At 57.3% G+C, this 26,358-nt stretch overlaps 1 protein-coding gene across 1 annotated transcript in view; it reads right to left on the bottom strand.

Annotated features, from left to right (window-relative positions):
- Nucleotides 1–19,973, bottom strand: part of NECTIN1 (nectin cell adhesion molecule 1) — a 62,601-nt gene extending 42,628 nt beyond the window's left edge. The window contains exon 1 of the mRNA XM_032868735.1: nt 19,212–19,973. Coding sequence (XP_032724626.1) covers nt 19,212–19,290 — 79 coding nt within the window. The 5' untranslated portion in view covers nt 19,291–19,973. The remainder of the gene's footprint in view (nt 1–19,211) is intronic.
- Between the last annotated feature and the right edge of the window lie 6,385 nt (nt 19,974–26,358).

A 26,358-nucleotide genomic window follows, 5' to 3' on the forward strand; every position in this document is an offset into this window, starting at 1 on the left:
TCTCTTTTGCTGTCCCCCCTCCTTTTGCCAAAACTTCCACCCCATCTCTCATGCCAGCAACCACCAAGGTGCCCCACAAAGGCCGTCTAACCGTGGGGAGGACCCCTCCCCACCTTCTCTCACTCTGAGAATCCACAAAGGCAGCTCTCAGACCCAGCCATACCACACCCCCCCACACCACCCTGTCCCTGCTAGGTCAGGTCACCAAAACCTCCCCTCCTTTCTAGGTCCTTCTCCGGGGTCACCTCTCCCTGATAAAATCTACTGGCCCTGGCTTTCCTATTCCCCTCTCCCGTGCCAAGCGCATACTCCAAGTCCAGCACCGTACCAGCCTCTCTTGGGCAGAAGTGACCATGGTGGCAGCAAGAGATGGGAGGGCAGAGGGATAAGAAAGAATAAGGCACTTTCTTTTCCTCCGGAAGCTCCACCTGGGAGGGAACTGACCCATGCAAACAAATGATTACTGAGTTAAGTGCTGTGTTTTGTTTTTTGAAACTATGAACCCAAAGCCATGGGAGTCCAAAAAGAGACACGATCCTCAGGGTGATGGTCGACAGGAGAAGAGTGAGATTTTTAGCTGGGTCCGACAGGACGAGCAGGAATCCCTCAGAGAGAGAAGAGGGGACCAGAAGAGACAAGGTTGTCTGAAAGCCTGAAGGTTGCTAAGCGTTGCCTTATTGGTGCAGAGGTGAGCGCCAGGGAGATGCGTGTCAGCTGAGAAAGGGCTCTGTCCACAAGGGTCTGTCTGCCTGTCCTCTAGCCACTGGGAGCCACCGGCTCTCCTTCAGCAGGGCAGTGACACCACGAGAGGCACAGGACTGCTCTGTGAAAAGCACTGGCCACAAAAAGGCCACACAGTGTGATTCCATTGATGAAAAATGTCCAGAACAGACAAACCCAGAGATGTGGAAGCTGATCGTGGTTGGCAGGGGTTGGGGTGGGGTGGCTAAGGGAAGAACGGGGAGTGGCTGCCAAGGGGTACAGTGTTTCTTTTTGGGGTGATGGAAACATGCTCTGTCAGCAAGTGGTGACGGTCACCCAACTCTGCGAATGTACTAAACCCCACTGCGACTTTAAGTCTACTTTAAAGGGTGACTTTTACAGCTGGTGAATTCTATCTCGAGAAAAAAAGCAGAGGCCATGGAGTGAGTGGGATGGATGGTGGGGAGCCAGAGCCCACCCCTGCCCTGAGGGAGGCAAGCTGGCCACTAGGAGGCCTCCGCAAGGCTGCAGCACCCCCACACGGAGGGGTCCCTGCTCAGAGCCATGACCAGCTACTGCCTGTCGACTTCCTCCCTCCCTTGGTCAGGAGGGATTCTGCTGGGCTGGAGCGCAGGGGAGAGATCTTGGGACCACCGCCCCACGGGGGCTGCTCCCCCTACCCCCACGGGCAAGAGGCGTGGCTGGCACCTTGTTCCTGGGACCTGACCAACAGACAGGTCACCTGGCCAAGGCACGCCACTTATTTCTGAAGACAGGCAGATCCCCTGGTAATAGAGCAGGCAGGGAAGAGGCTTTGCCACAGACAGGAAAATTAGGGCAGAAAATAACACCATGAAAACAGAAGTGTCCAGAAATAGGAGGGAAAGAGGCTTGCTCACATCCCAGTGTGTGAAGCCCTATCTGAGCTCCTGCACGTCTGAGACGGTCCTGCGGCAGGGCCCCCCACGTTTCTCTGGTAGGTTCTGAGCTCTTTGATGTGCCTGGCATGTGGGGCAGGGGGTGGGGTGGGGGCTGGTCCTGAGTGTCCACAGCAGGGCTGTGAGGGAGCACTCACTCCCACGGACTCCATTCTCAAAGCCCTGCCGCCTGGAAGGTCTGGGGACTAAGGTTCCCTGGACACCCGGATGGGGAGGGGGGTGCATCAGCCATCAAAAGTGGGTTGAAATTTCTGAGGCTTGTACAGTGGTATGTGTGTGTGTATGTGTGTGTATGTGCGGTCCCCAGTTGAAGGAGATTTTGAGAGGCCCGGATGGGGTGAGGAAGAGGTCTGGAGGCAGGGGAGACCGAGGCTTGAAAGTACAAGCAAACACCACAGGCTCTGATGTCCCCTGATTCCCCTTCCAGTCCCGGTGTGGCCAGAGGGTAGGGCCGGCTCCCCAGTCTACACAGGTGGCCGGTGCTTATGAATGAAAGCTGGAGGAAGCCCAAAGCAGCCTGAGAGAGCAGGAGGGTGACACCAGGGCTCCCGACTCCCTAGTGGGCAACGGAAAGCTTTATTCTTCCTCTGGGCTTGGGCCCCAGGGCAGGGCAGAGAGGAGACTGCGAGGCAGAGCAGGTTGGAGGGGGAGGACCTCACTGATTTTTCCCAGCATCCCCCAGGCCACTTCTCTCACCACAAACCTCAGTCTCAAGCCACTTGGTTGTCATGGAAACAGGCGGAATAGAACAGATGGTCTCCACTAGTCAAATTCCAATTAAACAGGGCAGAGATGGATCGAGAAGGGGGTGTGAGGTGACTAGGCCACAGAGGGCTCTGGCCCCAAACCCAACCCGCCTGCCCCGGGGCCACCCCACGATGAACAGGAAGCCCCTGGTCCCTTCCAGCAGACCAGGGGCTGGGGTCAGAAGGACATTCCGGGAGGTGGGTCGAGAAAGCTGCCCAGGAGAGTCACCACCCCATCTCTTCTGTCCTTACCCCTTCTCAAAGGTGCAGGGGAGGGCTGCAAGTTGAGGGCACACCACCGTGGAGAGGGGCAGTGCTGGGGGACACATGTTTAAATCTACAGGAACACTGGAAGAGAGACACACGCGTGCGTATGTGTACACACAAGCACACTTGTGCAACGCAGTCGTGCGTCTGTGTATACACACACACATATGTGCCCATTCGCAGGCTCGCAAACACACTGAAGGCATGTGCGGAAAGTGAGGCAAAGCCATGAACCAGCCATGAACCAGCCATGAACACTCTTAGAATAGTACAAAGAAAATGCTTTGGAAAACAGAGTAAGCAATTTATTTCCATTTATTTCATAAACATGCATTAAGAAAGTAGGAATTAGAAACACACACACACACGCGCGCGCGCGCACGCACACCATGCGGTTCCAGGCTCAAGGACACAGGGCACATTAACTAGTAGCACGATCACTGTGCTATGGCAGGAAGGTTCGCCGAGTGCCATGGAAATACTGGGGAGGAAATGATGAATTTGGGGCAGGGGATTAGAGAAGGGTCTTGAAGGACGAGAGGAAGCTGGCCAGGCCATAAGGCAGGGCCCCCACCAAGCAGAGGGACAGTGGGAACAAAGGCCAGGTGGGAGGAAAGGTGGGAAGCAGCGTGCGCAGGGCACGAGCCCCTTGGGAGTGGGGTCTGGCTGCCATGCACGGAGGCTTGCCAAGCACGCACACCCGTGCACAACTTTACACTCGCAGCCACTGAGCCCCCCGGTTCCTAGGGCTTGACGCATAAGAAATACCTAGTAAATGTTAACTCCAGGAGAAAAGATGCTTTTGTTTGCTGCAAACACCATGAGGTGGGTACAGGAGGTGTCGGGAGAAAGGGAAGCGTCAGAAGTTTGCACATCTTGGCTACGGGGGTTACACGGAGTGCCAAGAACCCAGAGAGGTGTGCAGAAGAAGAAAGCTCACAGCCTGCTAGGGGCTGAGAAGGAGGGAAGCTGGCCAGCTCCCATCAGTTTACTGTGCATTTATGGAGCGCCTACTGTGTACAAGGCACTGAGCGAGAGCCTGCAGAGATCTTAAGACTGAGGCCTCTCCTTCAAAGAGCCGTGTGTCTGGGGCGAGGGGAGGAGAGAAAGTACTAGACAGCACAGTAGGTTCTTGCTACAGTGAGACCCTAGATCAGTGGTTCTCAACTGGGGTAACTCTGCCTCCCAGGGGACACTGAGCAATGTCTGAAGACATTTTTTATTGTCACACGGGGGGGGGTGGGGGAGGACGCTGCTGGCATCTACTAGGCAGAGGCCAAACACCCCATAGCATACATATAGTCCCACATAAAGAAGAATGATCTGGCCCCAAATGTCAGTGGTGCTGGCTGGGGTTGAGACACCCGGCGTAGACCACGGAGCCTGTCCTTAAGCCAGCAGCCTGCGAGAGTTTCAGACAGAGCAGGGGTGGGCAGGCGGCACGGGAATGGGGAGAAGCCCCCAGGATGTCTCAGAGGGCTCGGGTCCTGGGACTGGGGAGGTGTCCTGCAGAAATGAAACCACTAGGAACTGATGACAAACCAGATACGGGGGATGAAGGAGGAGTCCCAGCTCTAGTAAATGGTAGAATTTGGGTTCCATCAGGAAAGCTGGCCTGGGGTGCAGGTCAGGCCGAAATCAGACAGAACAGACTGGGGGACTGTTTGCTTAAGTCCAAAACCCTCCACAGGGCCTTCCCGGGCCCTCACATGGCCACAGGCCCCCATCCCCCGTTTGCTCTTCCGTGGGCACGCCTGTATGGCCGCCCCCAGGCTGGCCCACTTACTCTCCTCTGCCACTTCAGTTACTCCCGCTCAGACACCAATGCCCCGTCCCAGCCTCAAGGTTACTTCCCCAGGGCAGCCTCTCCCAGGTTAGGGCTTGGTGGCCCCTTCACAGCCCTGTGCATGCTTGAATTGCTTGGAAAATTCTCGAACTGCTCTGCACGTCAGTCCAGCCAGCCGGGAGGACACCTGTTTGGGGTACCACGGTGCATCACTACAAGTTCGTGGGAAGGATTTAAACAGGCAGGAGAGGCTCGCCGGGGCCCTGGCTTTGACCTTGCCTCCTTTCCCACCTTCCTATTCCCTGACCACTCAACTTAGAGAAATAGGTCTAGAAGGAGCTGTTCCAGCAGCCGTCAGGGTGGGGCAGTGCCCAGGACCCTGAGGGAGAGGCACGGAAGCCTGCACAACCCAAGAGGACAGTTTCTAGCAGTTAGAGGTGAAAATGTCACCCAAATACCCAAACTCAAGGGCACACGGCCTCCCTCTCCTCCTCACCCCTAAACCGTCGATTCCGCTTCCATTTGGGGAGGGTCGGCGGCAGGGCAGGCCCTTCCAGCCAGAAACATCCAGGGGCGTCCAAAGAGCCTGTGGGGGGGAAGCCAGCTAAAGCAGGCCACTAATCTCTCTTGAAGATTAAATACCACACACGCTTGCTCCTGAGGCCAGAAACCAGCTGGGGGAGGGGGCTGCCCAGGGCCAGGGTGTGGGTGGGGGAGGGGAGCTGAAATTGGGGAAAACCCACCAATGATTAACCAGAGCTACTAATTATTAACCAGAAGGACTCCTGGACTTGAGAGCCCCATTTCTGGCTTCACCCCTTCAGTGTCAAATCCCAAGCATCCCAGAGCTCCGCACCCCACCCCTCCCTCCCCCCAGAGACTATCTCCAGCTTGGCCTTGCTCTTTATCTTCCAGTGACCCACCCAGTGGCTGTGGCTGGGGAATGTCAACCCCTACTCCCAGCCCTGCTGAGGGTGCGGGCGCAGCCTGGGATGACAGTGACGGAAACTGGATTTGGGCTAGGTCTGGATGACCCGAAGGCAGCCTCATCCTTGGGATCCGTGCCCTCCTCACTTCTAATCCCAGCCCCCACGCCCACCCTACCCGCTGGAGGGTAGCTCCGCCCCTTAGATCTCCCTGTTTAGCCTCAAGGTTTGGCAAGGGGGTGTGCTCCCAAAGCTTCTGTTGGGGGGGGTTCTGATGATGGGGAGGATGGGGAGGGTGGGGAGGGTGGCAAGCCTGGGGGACGTGGGAGAAGGGGCTCTGGAGCTGAGTAGGGGAGAGGCATGTTGGGGCTCCAGACGGAGGCTTTTGGGGTTACGTTTAGGATAAAGAGAAGCCCAGACTCAGCAGGGGCAAATGACTCCTTTAAGCAATGGCCAAGGGAATCCATGGCTAAGTCAGCCTCATCTGAGAAGCAGAGTGGGTGGGTCACAGTGGTCTGTGGCCCCGGGGGGACTTTGGTGGCTGGATGGTGGGAACGAGCTGCCCGCAGGGTGGCAGACGGTATCACAGTGTCTGTACCACAGGTCGGACGGTGGGGTGCCTCACCCTGCCACACGCCCTGGCTCGCCCTCCCAGTGCAGCGACTTGCCACGGAACTGCTGCCCCATGTCGTGAACGCTAACGGGCGACAGGAGAGGCTACCAGGAGGTCACGCCACGTGGGCATCCCTTCGGTGCGCTGCCTCCCATGGGGGACCCCGCCCGTCCCCATGAGGGCACAGGCTGCTGGGAGGAGGAGGGGCTGCTCCCGCTGTCTGCAGGGTGAAGAGAAGGCAGGCAGAGGGTCCAGCTCCTCACCCCCTCCCCACGGCCCTCCCCGCTGTCCTCTCTGTGCCCGGAATCTGGGCAATATGCTCCCTTTCTCAGGCCCTTCTCTCCCCATCACCAACTTAATTCCTTAATTCCCACTGGAGATAAGCGGATCTTTCACTGCAATTTATTGTTAATCCAAAGGAAAACAGGGTTCGGAAGGGGTGAGGGGGAGGTGGGAAAGCGTGAAGGCGGTCAGCCGGCTCTGCCTCCTCCTGGGTCCATGGACGGTTGCAGTGGCTGCTGTGGGATCCCAGGCCAAACCCCCGGGGACACAGCAGCCCCCACTCGGGGCCCCACACCCGCTGCTGGAAATCTCAACAACCTGGTTCCATGGAGAGCGCCTAAGATGGCACGGTGGGTCAGAGTTGGCCAAAAGCACCCAGGGGAGAGAAGACCGAGAGTGGGGGACCCTCTGTAACCGCCGGAAGGACACCATGCACCAGATCAGATGTGCTCCCCACATGCCCAAAGGAGGCAGAGACAGGAGTCAGGGCAGGGGAGGGGGGGCGGGGGTTGGGACTTTGGGCATGCAGATCTCAGTGCAGAGAAGAATCCGGGGCACTCAGAGCTGACAGGGCTTCCGTGCAGGGTGCTGAGTCCCCCGTCATCGGGGGTATTCATGCTGAAGCTGGATGTTCAACCAACCGGTGGGGATGGGGTTGAGGGGGGTTTAAGTGAATGGGCGTTTCATTATCCCTTTTCCTTCCAGGGCCGGGATTCTCCTGACTTCCCCTGTCTATCCTCTCCTGCTTTCCCCTTCAGGGAACGGGGTTACCCTCAGCTGATAGCCCAGCTGGGAGGCTCTTCCCAGATCTGGGGGCAGGAGGGGAACAAAGGGGCTCAGAAGCAGAGCCCGACTTTAAGGGCGCAGGAGAAGCCAGGCCCGTGCCCCGTCACACCTGTGCCTTCAGAGCTGAGCAGGGAAGGCTTAGGAAGAGTGATAGGTTTACCTGGGCATTAGCCCACAAGGCCCCAGCTCCCTCTTCCCATCTCCCAGCCAGGCCAGCGTCCTGCAGGCATTAAGTGACAACACCCTCGGGTGTCACCTGCTGTGTGTGAGGCCAGAGGGCAGATTCCATCCCTCCCCTGTGGGACTGGGAGCTCCAGGACGGCCAAAGTTATGCTCAGTGCTCAGTCCCTGCTCCCTGCTATGTGCGGGGCCCACGGGAGGCACTAGTGCCCACACTGTCGAGGGAATGCAGGAATGGACGTGTCCACCCACCTTCTGCCACCACACACCCAGGGCAGAGGGATTCCCCCAAGTGCAGGCACCCAGCATGTTGGGCAGCCAGAAGCCTGCACATGGGGTTCGCTGGCTAAGGGCACATAACTCTTGCTTCCAACTACTCTTAAGGAAGGGAGCACTGGATAGCTCCAAAGAGCCACCAGCGGGCATCGTCTGGGACCCTCTGGAGGTGGGGGTGATTTTCCAGGAGCCCAGGAGCCTGCGTGGGTGATGTACCCTGCCCAAGTGGCAAGGAACCCAGCCGAGGGCCCCTGCAGTGTGCTGGGGCAGGCGTCCCAGCCCCGGGGAACCCACCCTCCCCTAGATGTGGGCTCCCTGGGCAAGCAGCAGCCACTAATACCCAGGTGGTGCGAAGACTGACTGTGCCAGGGACCGCGCTCGTCACACCGAGCGGCTGTCTACTGCGTCTCAGCCTCTCGTCACCGCAGGCCCACCTTCCAGGGGCGGGAACTCAAGTTCAGAGCAGGCAAGACACAGACCCGCATGTGGGCCCCTGTAAGTAGTACGAGACGGAGACCACTCGGCCCCCCAACAAACAGGGGGTTCAATCTGACGGGGAGAAGAGTCCAACCCATTGTTTGGGATCCTACAGACAAAACAGTGATTGGAGAATGACCTCCTGCATTCTCTAACTGGCGGCGGGGGGCAGTGCAGACCCTGCCAGGGACAGTTGTGGTCTTTGCCTGCCTCTTTACCTCCACTTCCTGCTCCCGCCCCCCAGTATCTAGGCTCTACCCCTCCCCCGCAACTGGGGGAGAGCCCCCCACCTCCGTGGGGGGAAAGATGGCAATCGGGGTCTAATCAGGAGCAAACACATACACACACACACACACACACACACAGAGCACGTGACCTCATGTGTGCTCTCGCATGCATAGGCACACACACACACACACACACACACACACACCATAAACCTCTCTCATACACACACAGAGGACATAAAAACACTTGTAAAGAAACACATAAAGCAGCACAAATTATCATTATGGCTTAAGCTGTGTACACAAGTGCCAGGGGGTAGGAGGGATGGAGTGAGGATGGGAGAGTGGAATCGAGCCATTTCCTGGGCAGAGCGGGGGCACTGGTCCCCAGACAAGCTGCCTGGTGGCCCTGTGGGCCCCTGCTCCAGGATCCCCGGAGGGAAGGGGGAGCCACAGAGACCCTTCCCCTGTTATCGTCCCCACTGTAGTGCCAGGAGAGGTGCTTCGGGCTCCCTCCCCCATCACCGCCCCCCACCCCCAGGACAGGCAGGGAGGCCCCTCCTCTGATTCCCGGGAAGTAACTCAGGTTGGGAAGGGTGCTGGGTGGGCAGGAGCAGGCAGGGGGCCATTGCCTAAGTTCCCCAAAGACCCATCCATCAATCGAGCGGAGATAATCAGAGTGCTCAGCCGGCCCAGGACACTGATTACTCTCCAGGCACCATAAACACAGGGAATAAATCTGGGAAGGGGCTGGGTAGGAGGGCGTCTCGGCGGCAGGGCTGGCCACCCTGCCTAGGAAGGGAGAGGAGGCCCATCCATCATTCTGAGAGATGGAGCTATCTAGGCCAATGAGATGAGGACAGTTCAGGGGGCGGGGGAGGTGGGCCATCATAATAAAATAATCCAGTGCACTGCGGCTGCTCTGCTCTGATCTTATTTACACTCGGGGGAAGCCTGGCCCTGCCTCCGCTCCAATTTTTACCCAGGAGCCACTGCAGAAGGCTTCTGCCATTGACTCAAGACTCTTGAAGGACGCCTGACCGCCAGGGTAGGGAAGGGGCAAAGGTGGGCCTCTGTAGGGCCTCTGCGCCGACATGTACTTCGTAGGTTTGCACAGGGGTCTGATGGGTCTTCAGGGCTCCATCCTACCCTTGCTTCCAAGCCCTTCCTGGGCACAGGGCAGACTCCAGCCTCAGGAACCAATCGCCAAGCTCTGGCCTGTGTCTGGGCCGCAGAGGCTCTGCCGTAATTCAAGCTAACGGAGCATGGGTAATCTAGAACAGCAGAGGGTCTAGGAGGAATTTCTCTCTGGCGTCGAAACGTATCAGATGACTGTTTTGCAGCCCAGTTACCTTCCTAATTAAGCAAGTCTGTGAGGCCTGAGCCCACGTGGTGGCCTGCAGGGGTCAGGGTGTGCTGAGGGCAGCATTGGCCCTGAGACACCGTCGAAAGGACAATCCGCCTGTGAGCTATCTGGAGGTCACCCAGTCCTCCGCCACCACCCTCAGAAGTGTCTTGATCTTTCTGCTCCCAGGGCCTTCTTTCCTGGGACAGTTCCCTAGGCTGTGTGTCTGCTGTGCCTCTGTCCCCAGCCCCTGCTCTGAACCTGCCTGGGGCAGAGGAAGCACCAGCCCTTTCATCCCAGGGGATCAAAGTACAGCTGAGCATCCTAAATCCTCCCCACCTCCCCAGGTAGGGGCCCCTCCCTTGCCATCTTTTGGGAATCTCTGGGTGAGGGCAGGGGAGACCAGAACCTTCCAGAAGCTTAGGATAGGCTGACACAGGATCAGCTTCCTGAGCTGTGGACCCACCCAGAACCCAGGGCCAGCCTGGGAACACCGGCTGGGGGTAGTTCCCGGAGGCTTCTTTGGAAGAAGCTATTATTACCCTTGGCCCTAGTCTCACGGGGAAGCGTGGGAGGAGGCCCCCACATGGCATCAGTGATGCCCCAAAGCTCAGGGGATGAGAGAGTGAGGATATCGAGACATTTCTCTCCAGCCCAGTCACATCAATACCCCCAAGACATAACAGTGACAGCAGTGGGACCTACCAGGAGTGTAATGATTGTGCTCCTAGAACCTGTAAGTTAGCCAAAGGACACAGCACTGAATGACTCAGAGACTCTGGCGATAAGCACTGCTAACTCCCACCGGCTTACCCCTGCACCACCAAAGGCGACAGGGGCGTAAGCAATATGCAGGGGAGGTGGGCATTCTGGACACAAGGTCCTGTGCTACTCCAGCCTTGGCAAGCTGTCTCTCTCCATCACCGGTCCATCCAAGAGAGGCTGCTTAGCTAAGTGGTCTGATCATGGACATGGGGCCCGACGTCTTGGCTCTGCCACTTACTAGTTAGTAAGTCACTTGTGTGATTATGGGCAGGCTACCTAACCTCTGCTGGGCCTCATCTTTCCATGTGTAAAGAAAAAGGGAGAACAGAAGTATCTTTCACATGAGTTGTTAGGAACATTGTTATCACATGTAAGAAGTTTACGACAGTGTCTGCCCCCAAAGCACTCTCAACGGAAGTTCGTAATTACTATCATTGTCATAAACTGTCCAGGCGACCCACCGTGTATCCAGCTGGCATCTACTAGCAGGCCCTGATGTGGCCAAACCTGTACTAGCCCTGGGGACACAGAGATCCATCAGTAACATACCTTGCCCCTTCGGAGCACTCAGTCTTGGGGAGAAGAGAAACCCCGGGTCCGGATAACCATGTAACAAGATGCGGAGTGGTTGGTGGCACGGGGTGGCATGGATGAGATGCGAGGGGGCTTTGGGATGGGAGAGGTCATCCCCAGCTGGAGGCGGGGTGGGTGTCGTCAGAAGGCTTCGTGACAGAAGTGGCTCTCATGTCAGTATTTAGACAAGGAAGGTGGGGAAACAGGGGCACGCATACAGGGGTGTGCGGCTGGGTGGGCCTGGCATGCGGGTGAGGGCAGTGAGACATAAGTCAGGCAGGGGGCAGCTGAAAGATGCTCCCGGGCCTGCGAGTGTCTTTCTCACGTGTGCTTTAGGTGCGTCGGTCCAAGAAGCCGCGTGGGCAGACGCAAGCCAGGAGTCAGGGGCTGCTGCTAGAGTCCCGAGAGCAAGGGCGTTGCAAGCAGTCCTTCTCGAGGTGGGGCCCACGTCAAGTGGTGGCAAGGCTGGCTTGGCTCTGAGGCACCTTCTCAAACGTCCTCTGTCCTGGCAGCTGACAGCAATTGCCTGCAAGACGCCAGGACTGAGGGAGGGGGTGCTTGGGGCGCTGCTCAGGGTCCAGAGAATGGAGCGCACGGAGGCAGCCTCACCAGTCCCACTTGGGGCCTGCACCCCAGAACAACGGTAGACTGGGGCCTTCCTGGGGAGCTCTAGGAGCCCACGCAGGTCTCTACTCCCCCTGCCTCCGGAGCCAGGCTGACTCTTGTCTGCCCAAACGGACCAGCCCTCCTATCTCCGCTGACTCACTTGGCGGGCACACCAGCTCATGAGCCAAAGCGTGGGCTGGCCTGCGTGACCCTCCATGGGAGCGCACAAGTGAGCTCGTGTGCCCGAAGAACCAGTTCTTTCCTCACTTTCCTCTACAAGACTGAGCTACCGAGACAGGGCAGGCTTCCCTTTGCTCTGGTCTTGTTTTTCACAGTGACTGAGCCCCAGTGGTATTCTGGTGACTGGCCTGTATGCAGAATTGCAGGGGAAAGAGAGATCAAGATACAGCAGGAGGGGAAGGGGCACACAAGAGAGGAGAGGGGCTGTCAACAGGGACAGGAACCTACTAGGCAAGAAATAATCCCGTCTTTGGTGGGGAGAATCCCAAGGAGGCAGCCACGACTCCATCACGGTCACCGTGGGCAAGTTACTTCACCTCTGGGAGGGATGTGACACCAGCAAGTCCCTGCCAAGTGCATCTTTAGGGGAAGAAAGATGTTTCCACGGTGGGGTCCCCAGGCTTCCGCCCCCACCTTCTGGGCAGAAGGATGGGTCAGGATTCAGGCCAAGGTGGCTGAGAGGAATCCAGACTCCATCTCTGCAGCTAGTACGTGTCTCTCAGACCTAGGGGTGAGTGTGGGCTGCTGTTTCCTGCCCTCCAGCGGCCCTCTTCCCCAGAATGTGGTTTTGCTGGGCTTCCTGGCCAGCTCCTGCCAGACAAAGTACACTCCTAGGGACAGCCCCGGGGTGTGGGAGCTATGTCCTTCTCCCCTTCAGGCAAGCGATAGAATTGGGGGGCTCAAGGGGACAGGAAGGAGTGTTTCCAACTTTGGGGAACACACAGTGTAGGAGGCCTTCCTCTTAAGCCCAGAGACTGAACTCAAACTCCCAATGGGACATTCGTGTGCCCACGGCCACTGGCCTGTTTTGCTTCCTGGGCCCTGCCTGCAGCCATGTCCCAGCGGAGCTACCCGCCAGCGGAACTAATGTCCTCTAATGAGATCCGGGCCAGAGTGGCCGGGCGGGTTTTATTGTCTGTGGCTTGGTAATGAGACTCCTCATAAACTGGGAATGAAACTGGGGTCTGTGAGGACCAGAGCTGGGTGGGGAGTGGCCCAGCAGAGGGAATTGGCTCTGCCTGCCAGATCTCAGCCCCTTCCCCTCTCTGTGGCCCCAGGCCGGTCCACAGGCTCTCTGAGCACCGCTCTCCGCCCTCCCTCACTCTCTGCCCTCCCTCGGGCTTCGCGTTCAGATCTCAGGGCCCTGCCCATGGCTCAGGCCAGATCTCCAGGGCGTGATGCTCTAGCTTCCAGAAGGACACCCTTCCCTCCCCCACATCCCCATCCCCCCCAGTTGTACAATTGCTGGGCATCGGGTACTATGGTGCCGACCTGGGCTCCACGGTCCGCTCTGGCTGGGCCACTCTCTGACCTACATCCTCTCTTAACCCTCACTTCCCTAGGGAGTTATGGCTTGTTGTAGGGGGAGAGTGGTGGCGGCTGGTGGAAGTGCGTGACCATCTCACTGGACCTGTTCTATCATGGCCTGGCTCAACCTCTGCTGTGTGCCCACGCAGCCTGTTTCAGCTCCCTCATCTACTGGCCTGGGAGTCGAAGACCCGGCTCCTAACGTGGCCACACTGGCTTGAGCTCGTCAGCAAATTACTACACTGACTCACTTTCCTCATCTGTAAAATGGAAAGGCCCAGAGATACCTTTCACGTGGGGTTACTGGGAGGATCCACTGGAACCATGAGCTTTCAAGAGGGCCACATTTTTATTACGAGGGGTAAAAGGACCCCATCTGCAACGGGAGAAACTGGAAGGGGCTTTTCTGCCAGTGGGAAGCGGGGACGCCAGGAGGGATTCTCGATCTGGCTGTGCCATCCTGCCAGATGAGTGGCCTGCTGGAGAGAGGGCCCAGGGGCCTGCCCTCTCCCCAAATGCGGGATTTTGAAGGAAGGCAGGGGCTGAATCCCCGGCCCTCTCTGCCGCCCTGGCTTCTACCACAGCCAGAGCTCCAGATGGGCAACAGAGCCTCACTGGGCCATAGCCAGGGAGGGAGGGAGGTGCCCAGCGGGACCCCTGGAGACGTGCAGCAGAACAAAGGCTACAGGCACCTGCTGCGCGTGTGCCTGAGTCCATGACCACCAGGGTCAGGCTCATGCAGGTGCCTGGAGCCCACCAGGCCACCTGAGCCCCCAGGGAGGCTGCAGCCCCCATCATTGTTTCCAGGTGGGGCAGCTCCTGGCTGGCGACAAGGGCAGTGAGGTCAGCACTGGGTGGGCAGTGGAGTGGCTCTTCCAGGGGAGTACAGAGGTGGCACTGCCCCACTGGCAGATGCAGAGGGGGTCGGGACCACGTGGCGGGATGGAGCGTGGGAGCAGCCACCACTTTGCTGCCCGTTTATCACACGCCTGGCAATGCACTGAGCACTTTTCATCCGTTACTGTCAATCTAATCTTTACAACCTCCTTGGAAAGCTGTACTCACAGAAACCCTCTGTACAGATGGGGAAAACTGAGGCCTATGAAGTAAACTTAACCACGTCTACTCAGCTAGCAATTCGTAGAGCTGGGATTCAAACCCAGCCCACCCACTGCACTTTGCTGGGCGGCAGAGATGGGGCGCTCTCCAGGCCATGGGGAGAGGAAGCAAGCTGTGTGCCATTCTCTCTTGACTAGGGCCTGGGATCACTGCTGCTGTCTTGCCCTAGAGACCATGAAAGACACAGATCCCGTGAGCTCCTGAGAATACGTAACACTGCCCCCCTTCCCTATCCAAGAATAAACCTTGGGATTATCCATTGCCCTAAAGAGCCTACAGCCTGATGTCAGGAAGACTTTCTCTGTGTCCTTATTGGGTCTCTCCTGTTGCCCTAAGTTTGCCTCTCCTCGCGGAAAGGGTCAGGGCTCAGATGTTAGGCTTGATGCGTTTTCTTTCCATCTATCTCTTCTCTCTCCCCACCTCCCAAATCAGCACATACAATCCAGAGCTTCAAGGGTTAATTGGACTAAAGGGTGTTATCTCCAACTCAGGGCATTCCCTCTGCAAGGTGATCCCTGCTCAGATCTTAAGTTACCTCCTGCCCCAGCCAGCACATCTGCTGCTGGCTCGAAGACTTGGTCTCTATGGAGAGGGGTGGGCATCACGGGGGAGAAGCAAATGCCAGCTGACCTGGGGCACAGGGTTCCAGGCTCCCAGAATGAGCCCTCTTTGACTTCCACTAAGGGGGCTCCTGAGTTCTGCTGCACAAACCAGGGTGTCTCCAGGCACATGTATGTTGCTGACTTAGGCACACATATGGTTCTGCAGGGTGATTTATAGAAGACCAAAGCCCACTTTCATGCCCCTTTTTAAATGCTAAGAGTATGCCACCTTTCCCCCCCAAGATGATCCCCTTGCTCCCCAAGTATTCATACTGGAAGCAAAGGTGCCAAATCAGTAGCTGAAAAACCTATCTCCCAGGGCCCCTCCCAGCCTTGCAGGGATCTCCAGAAGCTGGGGGACAAGCCAAGCCCCAGTGAGCAGCAGGTTCTGGATGCTATCTGCCAGGGAGACAAGAGAGCAAAGTCTCCAGGGGAGCCTCTCCCTGTGAGCATGCGGAGGTCCAGTCTAAAACCAAGGACAGAACAGGAACAGCGACCAGTGTAGAGGCTGCTCACCCCACAAAGGACGTGACAGCCCATCTAGGAAGGAGCTGGCTGAGGGCAAATCCTAGGTCTCTTCCCAAAATCACCTCTTGGGTACTCTGACACCAACACAGGTTATTGTCAAGGCACAGAGCCATTCACAAAATCCTAGCTGGAAAGATGTAAGTAATCAGTTACACGTGAATATCCACCTGATATCTATTTATGGCCCCAGTCCCCAGGTGATCCACACATTATCGGTGAAAAACATCTCCTTGCCCTCGAACCCATCTGTGGGTCTGCACGGGCACAAAGCATTGTAAATTACCAACACAAGCACACAAAGCCTTGCACATGCGTGTGCGTGTACCCACTCAACATTGACGGCGAGACAACATGCAGACTGTTGGAACCATTGTAGCCTAAGTCCCACAGCTAGCTAGGGTCCATCCCAGCCCAGCACCCAGGCCAACACGCAAAGTTAAAAAAAAAATCCAAATGGACAGCACAACAACAAGAAAACAGGTGAATACATAGGCCCCCTCTCTGTCTGTCTCTGCCCCAGGTAGGAGCCATTCAAGGTACCAGGTTCACCAGGAAAGATACAATCAGGAAAATCGAAGGTATATTCACACCTCCCTTGGGTGCTTTCTGTTTGTGCCGAACAATGAACATCAGTCAGCTGCTAAACAATGGCAGTATGGCAGACACAGCGGCCGGCCGGGGCAGACCCTCTGCCTGGACCCCCCACCCCTTGCCCTGGTTCGCTGGCTCAGCCATTAGCACTGGGGTTCTGCCGGCTGGTGTCACCATCCTGGCAGCGTTCAACGGGGGCCTGGGTCAGGAAGTGGCCAACGAGGTAGATTCATTGTGCAAAGCTGGGCAGCAGAAAGGGGAACTAATACCATGCTTTTGGCCAGCAATGGACCACAAGGGGCCACCCAGCCCCCCGAGCCACAGGTATTCAGGTTCAGAGATGCCTTCTCAGCCGGGGCTTCGGGGCCCAGGCTCTGCACTGTCTTCTCTCCTCCAGCTGTGCCTCTCCAGCTCAGAATCTGATTCCGAGACACTCTCCATGGCACAGCAGCCCAGGGACCACTGTCACACATGCTATAACCCCCAGGCCAGCAGTATGGGTTTAACCACAGTGTCCAGCCCAGCAAGCCGGAGTACAGGGCTGTCTGTGAGGAATGGGGAGAGGGGGAAAGAGCCCAGCAGCTCTGACACTCTGAGTTTCGAAGGAAACAACCTTCTAGGAGCTCTGCACGGACTGCAGAGAAGGGGTGTGTGGCAGCCACAGCGGGACAGGTCTTCTGAGGGTGTGCCTGACACCTGGGGTGTGTGTTTCCTTTCAGACAAAAGGTTTAGGGAAGCCAATTAGGGAGGGTGTGGTGTAGATGGGACACCAGCTCTGCACACCTGCTTCAAAGGCAGGTTCTCTGCCTCCTCCCTGGGGCTCCTCCTGACCCTCTTTAGGGTGCAGCCCACAGTCCCCCTGGCCCTCTCCCGGGAGTTAACCTGTAGGAACCACAGACTGTTATCTCAGAAGCTCGTGGGGCTTCACCGCCCGGCCTGGGAGTAAAGTCTGTGTTGTAAAAACATAATTCTGTGTTTACACGTCAATAGACAGATTGGGAGTGGTGTGTGTGTGTGTTTAGCCAGCGGGCCATCATTCACACTGGGGGCTGCCCTCACCTGCTTTTTCCCCCAGAGGGGTCCTCTGGTCTGTGCTCCCTGACATAAGACAAGAAGAACCCAGAAAAGAGCATCAGGCTGGCAAGTCCCCAGAGAGGAGCAGTAGCGAGCACTCAGGAGGGAGCTGGCGGGGGATGGAAAGCGGGGTGTGGGCAGGCCTACTGGCCTCCATCTAAGTGTCAGATGGGCACCACCACACCCGCCTGCCTCCCTCTGCAGGGGACCAGGCAAAGGGTACAGGAGTGCTGGCCGCCCCTGATGCCAGCCAGCCATGACAATGATAGTCGAGGCGCGCTTATGAAGTGCCTGTCTGAGCTGGGGTTCTGGGTCTGCCTCCTACCCCTCAATCTGTATTTTTGGTACGGGGAGTGTCTACACTAGAGCCAGGTTGAGGGTGCCGTCTCCCTGGCCCCACTTCCTGAGCCGGGTGGAGTAGGGCAGGCGTCCAATGCTCCCTCCAAGAAGGAATTAACCACTGTGTATCACAAAGCTGGGGGAAGAGAACAACCAAAGGAGGGGAGGCTGGGGGTGAGTTCATTCTTTTCCCCCAAACCTTCCCACTCTTTGTCCGACCAGAATTAGGTTAACCCCTGGTGTGCCAGACCAACGAGAACTCTCCCAAAGCTCGCCTTTCCCTAGAATCCTGGTGTGGACGCTATGCAGTTAAGGGTTCCCAGAAGCCCAAACCCCCAGGGGTCAGAGGAGTCCTAGGCAGGGCCTGAGCTCCGCTCCTGCTGGCTTCCCAGTGTGAGAGGAAGACCTTCACTCCCCATGACCACCCTGCCAGGGAAGGGACTAGTCAGGCCCCTGGAAATGGGCAGTGCCCCCACCCCCACACACCTAGCAGGGCAGCACCCCACAGGCTGTAGGGGTGGGGGAACCCTTGTGCTGGCTTCTACAAAGTGCTTACGATGCCACTGGCCACTCGGTGAGATCTGTGGAGCCCTGGCAGTAAGCTGGCGGCAGAAGGGGTACAATCAATACGAAGCCAGATTCCTGCCTTCCAGAGGGGCACACGAGCCTTGCAACTCGGCAGCCAGCCGGGTAACGCCGGGGTAACACACTATAGGAGATCCTACCTTGTCCCCCATGCGGAGCTGGTCTCTCTGACCCCTGATTCTGCCACCCTAAGGCCAGACCACGTGCTCCAGCCAAGCCCCCTCCCTCCCCCCCCGAACCCCCCCCCCCATCTAGCCCAGCGGGAGGTCCTCTCAGGTTTCTTCCCAGAGAGATGGAGGAACCCCCACCCCCACCCGGGGCCCCGCTGGTGTCACCAGCCACGGTGGGAGTCGGGCAGCTTCCCCAGGGACACAAAGGGTTAAACCGAGGCGAGGGGACTCGGTCGGATTTGCCTCCTAAACGCATTTTCCAGTTGATTCCCCAGCACAATACGATGCGGGCCGGTCCGGCCTCCGCCCCCACCCCACCCGTCAGATGGGCCAGCGCCGGCCACCCCAGGGTCGGGCGTCGGGTTAACCCCTCGGCCGCCGGCACCTCGAGGAAGGACACGAGGGGCATCCTCGGGAAAGTGGGTCATGCAGCCACCTGGCTGGCACCAAGCCCGCGGCGCTTCCTCCGGGAGGAGTCCCCAAACTGCGAGCAGAGTTCGGAGGCGAAGTCCAGCCCGCGCAAGGCCGGGAGGCTGCGAGCCCGCGCGACCCGGGCCTCACCCACCGGGAGAGGAACCGCAGGTGAGCTAGAAGCTGCCTCTGACGCAGGAGCGGGCTCTCGGCGCCCGCGTGGGGCTGCGTGGGGCGGGAGGGGGCCCGAGCGCGCGAAGCCGTCTGGCGAAGGAGCCGGGGACAGAGACGAAGCCCCCCTGCCGCCTTCCAGACCCACAGCCCACGGGCTCCGAGACTGACGCCCTCCCCCTGGGGCTGTTGTCTCATACCCCAAGACGGCGATTACGGTGATTATTTTGCATTTATGTAACATACAGTGTTTCCAAACTGCCTCCCGAGCAGAGAGCTGGTTATTAAATAAATAGAACGCTATTACATATTATTATTTTTGTGAAAAACTGAGCGGAGAAAGTGCTTTCTTGCTACACAGAGACGTGCATCCAACCGTTTCCCCGCAGGGCAGGCTGCTGGGCTTCTCACCCTCTCTTTCTCCGCCGTGCCACCCGCACCCCCCTCACCTAAGCCGTGACCCAACTTTTCTGGCTCCTTTCGCTGCCTATAACCCAGACGTGCCCGCCATCCAGCTCCCAGCCCCGGGAAGGCAATGGATAGTGGAGAAGAAAAAGGCAAAGACGGAACGCGCTTACCTGGGAAGAAGAATGCGGTCAAGCCGAGAGCGAGTCCCCACCAGCGTCCAGCGGCGCCCGCAAGCCCCATCCGAGCCATCGGGGGCCGGGGGTCCGGCGAGAGGGGCCGCGAGGAGAGCGCTCCCCGCGCTCCAGAAACCAGTCCGGAAGACGAAGGCCGATGGGCGCTCCGGGGATCCAGGTCAGCCGCAGTCGTCGGCCGGGGCGGGGTGGGCTGGGTGCGATCGGCGCGGCCGCAGTCCGGGCCCCGGGCCGCCGGCGGCTCAGAGGCTCGGTGGATGCCCGCCGCAAGTTGCACGAGTCATGCCCCCTTCTCCTCCTCCGCTCTCCTCCCCGCGCCGGTCCCCGCCCTCTTCTTCCACGCAGAGCCGGGCTGGGGAGAGGGACCCACCCCCGGCGCGCCCGGCTGCCCGGCTGCGCGGCGCGGGCTCCCGGCCCCCGGCGCGCTCACGCCCTCCCGCTCGGCTCCAACTTGCAGGCGTCCATGGCCGGCCGTCCTCCGAGGGCGGCGGGCGGGCGGGCGGCGCGGTGGGCTCGGGGCCCAGGCGGCGGGCGGGCGGGCGGGCGCGCGGCTCGGCGGCTGGGGCGGTGCGGCTCCGAGCGCGGAGGGGCCAGCCGGGTGCACCGCGCGTCCCCCCACACCCACCCCGCGCCGCCGCCGCCGCTGCCGCTGCTCGCGCTGCCGGGTCCCGGCGATCCGCAACAATGTGCAGCTGCCCGGGCGCCGACTCGCGCCGCGCTCGCCGCTCTCGCTCTTTCTCTCACTCGCCGAGCTCCAGCCTCTCAGCCGCTCTCGCCGTGATGTCAGACCGAGGGGGAGGGGCCAGCGTTAACCCCCTCCTGTCTCTCGACGCGCTGCCGGCGCCCGCCCGGCCCTAGCCCGGCCTGGCCCGACCGCGCGCCCCTTCCGGCCCCCGGCGGAGGCGGGTCCCAAGCGAGGGCGGCGGGGGTCCGCCGAGGCCCACTGGCTCGCGAGGCGCCCCTTCGGCGGCCTTCCCGCCTGCGCAGGGCGAGAGGGCTAGCCGCCCTCCTCCTCGCTGACAAAGGGAGGCAGTGACCCCTAGCGGCCGGCGTGGGGGGCGAGGCTGCTGGGTGGGGGTGGAGTTAAGATGGGGCGGGGTGGGGGTGGGGGGGGAGTGGGCCGTGGAGGAGGGAGAGTGCAGTATGGAGACTACCGGATCTGGCAAAGTCCAGCAGAAAGGGCTTCTACAGGCCCTCTACTCCAACTTTGGCCCCATTTTACAGATGCGGAAACAAAGGCCCAGAGGAGGGGAAGGCCACTCGCTCAGGGACACAAGGGCAGAAAGTGGCCGGCCGACTTGGAACTGGAACCCCACAGCCAGGGCTCCCCTCTCTGCATCACCTGAACGCTGAAGGGAGAGGCAGCTATGTGGGGACTGATGACCGGGAAGCTGCCAGAGACGTCGGTGGTGGGCAACCCTGGGTGAGATGGTGCCACTGAGGTTTCTGGTCTTTTCTAATCTCCGCTCCCTTTGCAGGGTTTCCTTTCCCCGAAACTGAAGCCTCCTCCCCTCCTGAAACCAGCGGGAAACCGAGCTCTACTCCCTTTGCCAGAGCCTTGGTTTTGGGCGATTTGCAGGAATCCCGCGAAAGTGACCCGTCCAGCCAGTGTCCGCGGCAGGGCAGGGACTCTCCGCCTCCCGTTCACCACCCACCACATCCGGGTGTGGTTGGCTTCCTGCCAAGGCGGCTGGGCCCTACGAGGACCCTTGGCAGCCCCAATCCTGTCCTCTGCGCCTTCCCTCTGGATCTCCTACCCTCATCCTCCACCCTGGGAGAAGGCAGGCAGTCAGGCAGACAGTTTCCCACCAGGGAGGAACAAGTTCTCCCCAGATGCCTGACCAGATAACGTGCCCTTTGCCCATTGCTGCCTGTTGTCCAGCTGGCAGGAACAGAGGGGAAGTGCCAGTCTCTTGATAAAATATAAATTCCAGTTCCTGGATATAGGAGAAGCAGAAGCAGGCTGGGCAAGGAGGGCACCACTTTCTCACTATTGGGGATCTCGCCCTGGCACATCTCTCATTTTCCCGCTGAAGTGGTCTAATTTGGCACTCAAACGTGGATGTTTGTGCACTCATGTACACGTCTTTTATATTTAACAAATATAATCGAGCTTTCTTTGTACCAAGCACCGTGCCAGGCTTGGGGATGAGACACCATCATTGCCCTAAAGGCACACAGTCTAGTTTGGGGGGCAAAGAAAGAAGACAGGTATAGAAACAGATGTTATAAGCCAGTATTTCCTGTGTGTAGTGTGTCCAGAGGTGCACATCCAGGATTTGGTGGGTTGTGGAGAAAGTGCCCCGTTCTGCCTGGGGTGGGATGGCAATCATGGAGGCTTCTGGGGAGAAGGGACACAGGAGCTGGGTGAGTCATCTAACAGACAGACGTGTGCTGGAGTGGGGAGGCATTCAAGAGACTGGATTTCATGTGGGGGGAAATCCGTAGGAGGAAAGTCACAAGGACCAGCACCAGCTGGGTGAGTGGGACACACACGCTGGTTCTAGCCTGAGCCTTAGACTTGGGGAAGAGAGAGGCCTGTGGCTCTGTGAATGCCTGGAAGCCCCCAGGAGGGGTTTATGCTGGGGAATGTCTTATCAAATTTGATTCGTGGTGCCCATTCCAGCGGCTAGACACCTCCCCTCTGGCCCCTGGGTACTCCTAAGGGCCACGGCCGAGTTGGTTTATTGCCATGGCCTGAGACTCTGTCTGGCGCATTGTAGGAGCTGAATGGATGGGTCTGAGGGGACAAATCCAGAGGTACCAGTGCCTACTACTTCCGCGCTCATGTTCTCCCACGTCTTCACCCTTGGGTGAGGCTTCTCTGATCTGCTCTTAAATGAACTTCCAGAAAGGGCATGTCTGGGGGTTGGCATGGCTGCCTGCGGATGGGTTGTTTGGAGAAGATGAAGGCAAGGAAATGAGATAGTATGGTCATTCACTCATCGCCTTTAAGCAAGCCCTAAAATGTGCAAAACACCAACATGGGAACCAGCCGTGTGTGTGTGTGTGTTTGTGTGTGTGTGGTGGGTTACAGCAGACAGAAAAGAGAGCTAGGGATGACACAAAGGAAAATAAGATAGAGCTTGTTTACTCAGAGAGTAAACAGATGTCTTTTTGAGTATATACTATGCTAGCTACCGAGGGTACAAAAGCCAACAACGAAGACCTCACTCAAATAACTATCTTATAGCATGAAAGCTGGTCGCTGCCAAAGACAGCCCCCAAACATGGCCATCTAGAGGAAGGAGTGAGTGCTTCTCATTGTGGAGAGCAGGGAAGGCTTCTGGAAGAGGTGTCTTTTGCCTTAGGCCCTGAAGGGTGGATCACATTTGGACCAAGGGAGATCCAGGAGAGAATTTTGGTGGAGGGAGCAGCTTGTACAAGAATGTGAAGGTGGGAGAGGTTGGGGCTCCTGTGTGGGAACAGTGAGCAGTGCAGGGTTGTTTTGTTTTGCATTCTGGGGTTGTGTAAGAGAAAGGGACAGGAAAATTCAGCCAGAATGCAAAAGGTCTGAAAGATGCCCTTCAGGGACATGAGGAAGCAGGACCAAGTTTCAGGAGACGAGGCTCTGGTCCCTTCTCTTAAGCGGGAAGCCTGGGACTCATTGTTACTGCTTCTTCAACCAACATATTCTAATCCAAAAGCAAACACTGTTCATTCTGCTTCCAATATGAAGTCTAGCGATTGCTCCGTTTCTACTATTAGCCCGCTATCCACATGCTCATCATTTCTGCCCGATCCCTGTGACACCCCCACCCCCGCCGCCCCCGGCCTGTAGAGCCAGTGCACACTGGAGGGAGGGAGTGAAACGTGACAGTCGAGCACTTGGGACTCTGGAGCTAGACTGCCTGAATCCTTAAACCGCCCCCCTCTGCTGCCTTGTAGCTGTGTGTCCTTGGTCAAGTCTCTTAACCTCTCTATGCTCAAGGTCCTCATCTGTAAAATGAAGGGTAAGAGTAGCCCCTACTTTGTGGGGTTGTGAGGATTCAAAGAGTTGAACAACGTGAAGCACTTGGGAGCATGTCTGGTGTATACGCAGAACTGTGTAAGTGTTAGTCATCGCTCTAACCGTAACCTCTCTCCCCACATCCAGTTTTGCTCTTCTCTGCCGTGGTGCCAGGGGGACATCTGAATCTTTACAGCCTTTATTTTGAGGTAATTTTGGATTTACCAAAGAGTGAGAAAGATGGAACAGAGTTTCCATGTGCCCCTCACCCAGCTTCCCTCAATGTCAGTGTCTTCCGTGTCCACAGTACATTTGTCAAAACTAGGCCATTAGCACTGGTGCGATACTATGCGCTGAACTACAGAATTTATCGGATTCCTCATCTTTCTACCGATGTCTGCTCCATGTGCGGGGATCCAATCCACAATAGCACATTGCGTTTCGTGGTGGATTGTGTTCTGTTGCAAACGAGCAGGTCCAAATACCTGAGAATGCTTCCTTGGCCTGCCAGCCTGTGGGGCTTGTGTCCAGTCCTCCTTGGGGTCCGTCAGGCTTCACCTCACCCAGCTCCAGGGCACAGAGTAGGGGCAGGGGCTTTCCTGAGGTTCCATGAGGCCATCAAACGTGGATCCTTGGCCTTTACCCATGCTGTTCCATCTCCACCGATGCTCTTCCTTTTCCCTTTGGCCAGCCGCTTATTTTCGAGGGCTCAGTTTACCAGTGTCACTTCCCCAGAGTGGCCCCCTATGCCCTTTAGAACAGGCAAGTCCCCTCCTATATGCTGTCACAGAGCCCTTGCATGCCGTACCCCTTCTGTAATTGCTTGTGATACTTAATTCCTTCCTTCCCGGGCTCTCAGCCCCTCCAGAGCAGACCATGTGGGTCTTGTCTGCTCTATCCTTAGCACCTCAAATGTGCCTCACCCTTGGTGGGCACTCAGTGAAAATGTGTGGGTTGACTAACCCACATCCTGCGCCACTTTCTACCATCGCTTCTCCTCTCTGGGCTCCCATCATCTCATCTCACACTGAGGCATTTAATCTGTTCAGCGGCTTTCCAATTGTGTTTCAAAAGCCCTAGAATTTCCTGGGTTCTCCACTTCCTGCCTCATTAGGAGCCCTGTTCAAGAGCACCTTGTTTTCATGCTCTTTCAACATGGGGCTTTTGAGGAAGGTCCTTTTTAATGATTCTGCTGCTTAAAAAGTTTGACTCCCCCCACCCCAACATATCGTAACATGATATATTCTGTACTGCGTCTGTAGTCGACTCTCCGTCAACACGGAGGTTGGGGTACCAGCTTCCCACATGGTTGAAAATCTGAATCCAGATTTAACTACTGATAGCCTAACTACTGATGGCTTACTGTTGACTAGAAGCCTTACGGATAACGTAAGCAGTCAGTTAACACATTTTTTATGTTCTACGTATCATATGCTGGATTCTTATGATCAAGTAGGGAAGAGAAGATGTTATTAAGAAAATCATAAGGAAAAGGAGCTACATTTACAGAACTGGACTGTATTTATTGAAAAAAAAATCCATGTGTAAGTGGACCAGTGTAGTTCAAACCCATGATTTTCAAGGGTCGACTGTAGTTGCATGATTTCAGATTTCTGTGATTTATTTTTTCTGCAGGCTGCAGTGAGCTGTGGAGGGTCTCTGGACAGAGAAGCACTTACTGGGGGTTGTTGGAGCTGTGCTTTCTGGAGATGAATCTGGCAATATTGGGAGTAAGATGGACAGAGGAGGACTGGTCAGTGAGGGAGGAGGGGCGCGCAGAAATAGGATTGCTGCGGGAGCTAAGTGAGGAGAGAATTTCTTGCAGGAGGAGGTTGCCAGTAGAAACAGCTGGGGATCAGAAGGGGGTCATTGGGGGTGCCTGGGTGGCTCAGGTCATGATCCCAGGATCCTGGGATTGAGACCCATGTCGGGCTCCCTGCTCAGCGGGGAGTCTGCTTCTCCTTCTCCCTCTGCCTGCTCGTTATCTCTCTCTCTCAAATAAATAAATAAAATCTTAAAAAAAAAAAGAAAGAAAAGAAAAGAAAAGAAGAGGGTCTTTGGAAAGGGTGGCAGAAACACCAGTGACGTGTGAGAGTGCTGTTGGAGGTAGAGTCTGGGCAGAACCCGGATCAGAGAGGCAGGAGAAGCCAATGGAAGGTGGACCAGCAGAAGCAGCAGGTGTCCGCCCTGCTCTGGGGAAGTTTGGTGGTGGACAGAACGAGTAACATGGCTCAGAAGCTTGGAGAGGCTTAGCACAACAGAGACCAAGCGCCTTCTTTCCCCTCTTTTTGCTGGGAAATCCAAAGCTACTCTTGCAGACAGAGGGGAAAGGGCTCGTGAACCGTGCGACCTGGAGAAACAAGTGTGAGGCGTTCAAGAAGGTGCCTTTCATGGAGTGGGCCCTGGAGGAGGTGTCAGTAGTGGCGCTGGGCTAGAGGTCAGCCTTGGAAAAGAAAGGCCTTACCTTTCTCTGAGCCTGGAGCCAATGTGAGGAGAACGGGGAAGACAGAAGTTTTGGGGTGGAAATCAGGAAAGTAAATGATCAGGTCCGTGCAGCAAGGTAGGAGCTGACATTACCCACGCAGCGATGAGAGAGGTGGCTTCAGACCTTGTAAAGGAGAGGCCAAAGGAGGTGCCAAAGGAGGGGGAAGGGAGGTGGGATTAGTAGTCTTCCAAAACCTGAAGGGAAAAGGAGCAAGGCCAGTCTGTGTGCCTTCCTCAAGGAGAATCAGCACCAGTGGGCATGTGGGTCGGGGAAGTAGATCTCGGTTTAGTCTGGGAAGGCTGTGGAGGGAACGACAATGGAATCAGCTCCCTGTCTCTTTTCAGACTGAGGCCCCAGGGCCCTGTATGGGCGTTGCTGGCCGTGGGATTCTTTCCCTGGCGTGGAGAGGGGCCTGCAGGAACTCCACGTTCCCTCCTGGCTCCGAGGCTTGATGATGGTAGGAATGATAGCCCACTCAAAGGACAAGCACGTGGACTCACCTTTATCACCTCTCCCCTGGCTGGGGGCTGTGACCAGACAGAGATCGGCCCTGAGGAAGGTGCCACCCCCAAGAAACCATCCCAGAGCCCTCCCTCAGCTTCCACGGGCTCTTTCAGAGAGGCAGCTGTTGGGTTTGGACAAGACCCAAAGTCAATACAATAATGACTTCCCCTCCCGGCCATATTCCAGGC

Source organism: Lontra canadensis, unplaced genomic scaffold (genome assembly GCF_010015895.1).
Source record: "Lontra canadensis isolate GAN:19392208 unplaced genomic scaffold, GSC_riverotter_1.0 scaffold36, whole genome shotgun sequence".
Taxonomy (NCBI): Eukaryota; Metazoa; Chordata; class Mammalia; order Carnivora; family Mustelidae; genus Lontra; species Lontra canadensis.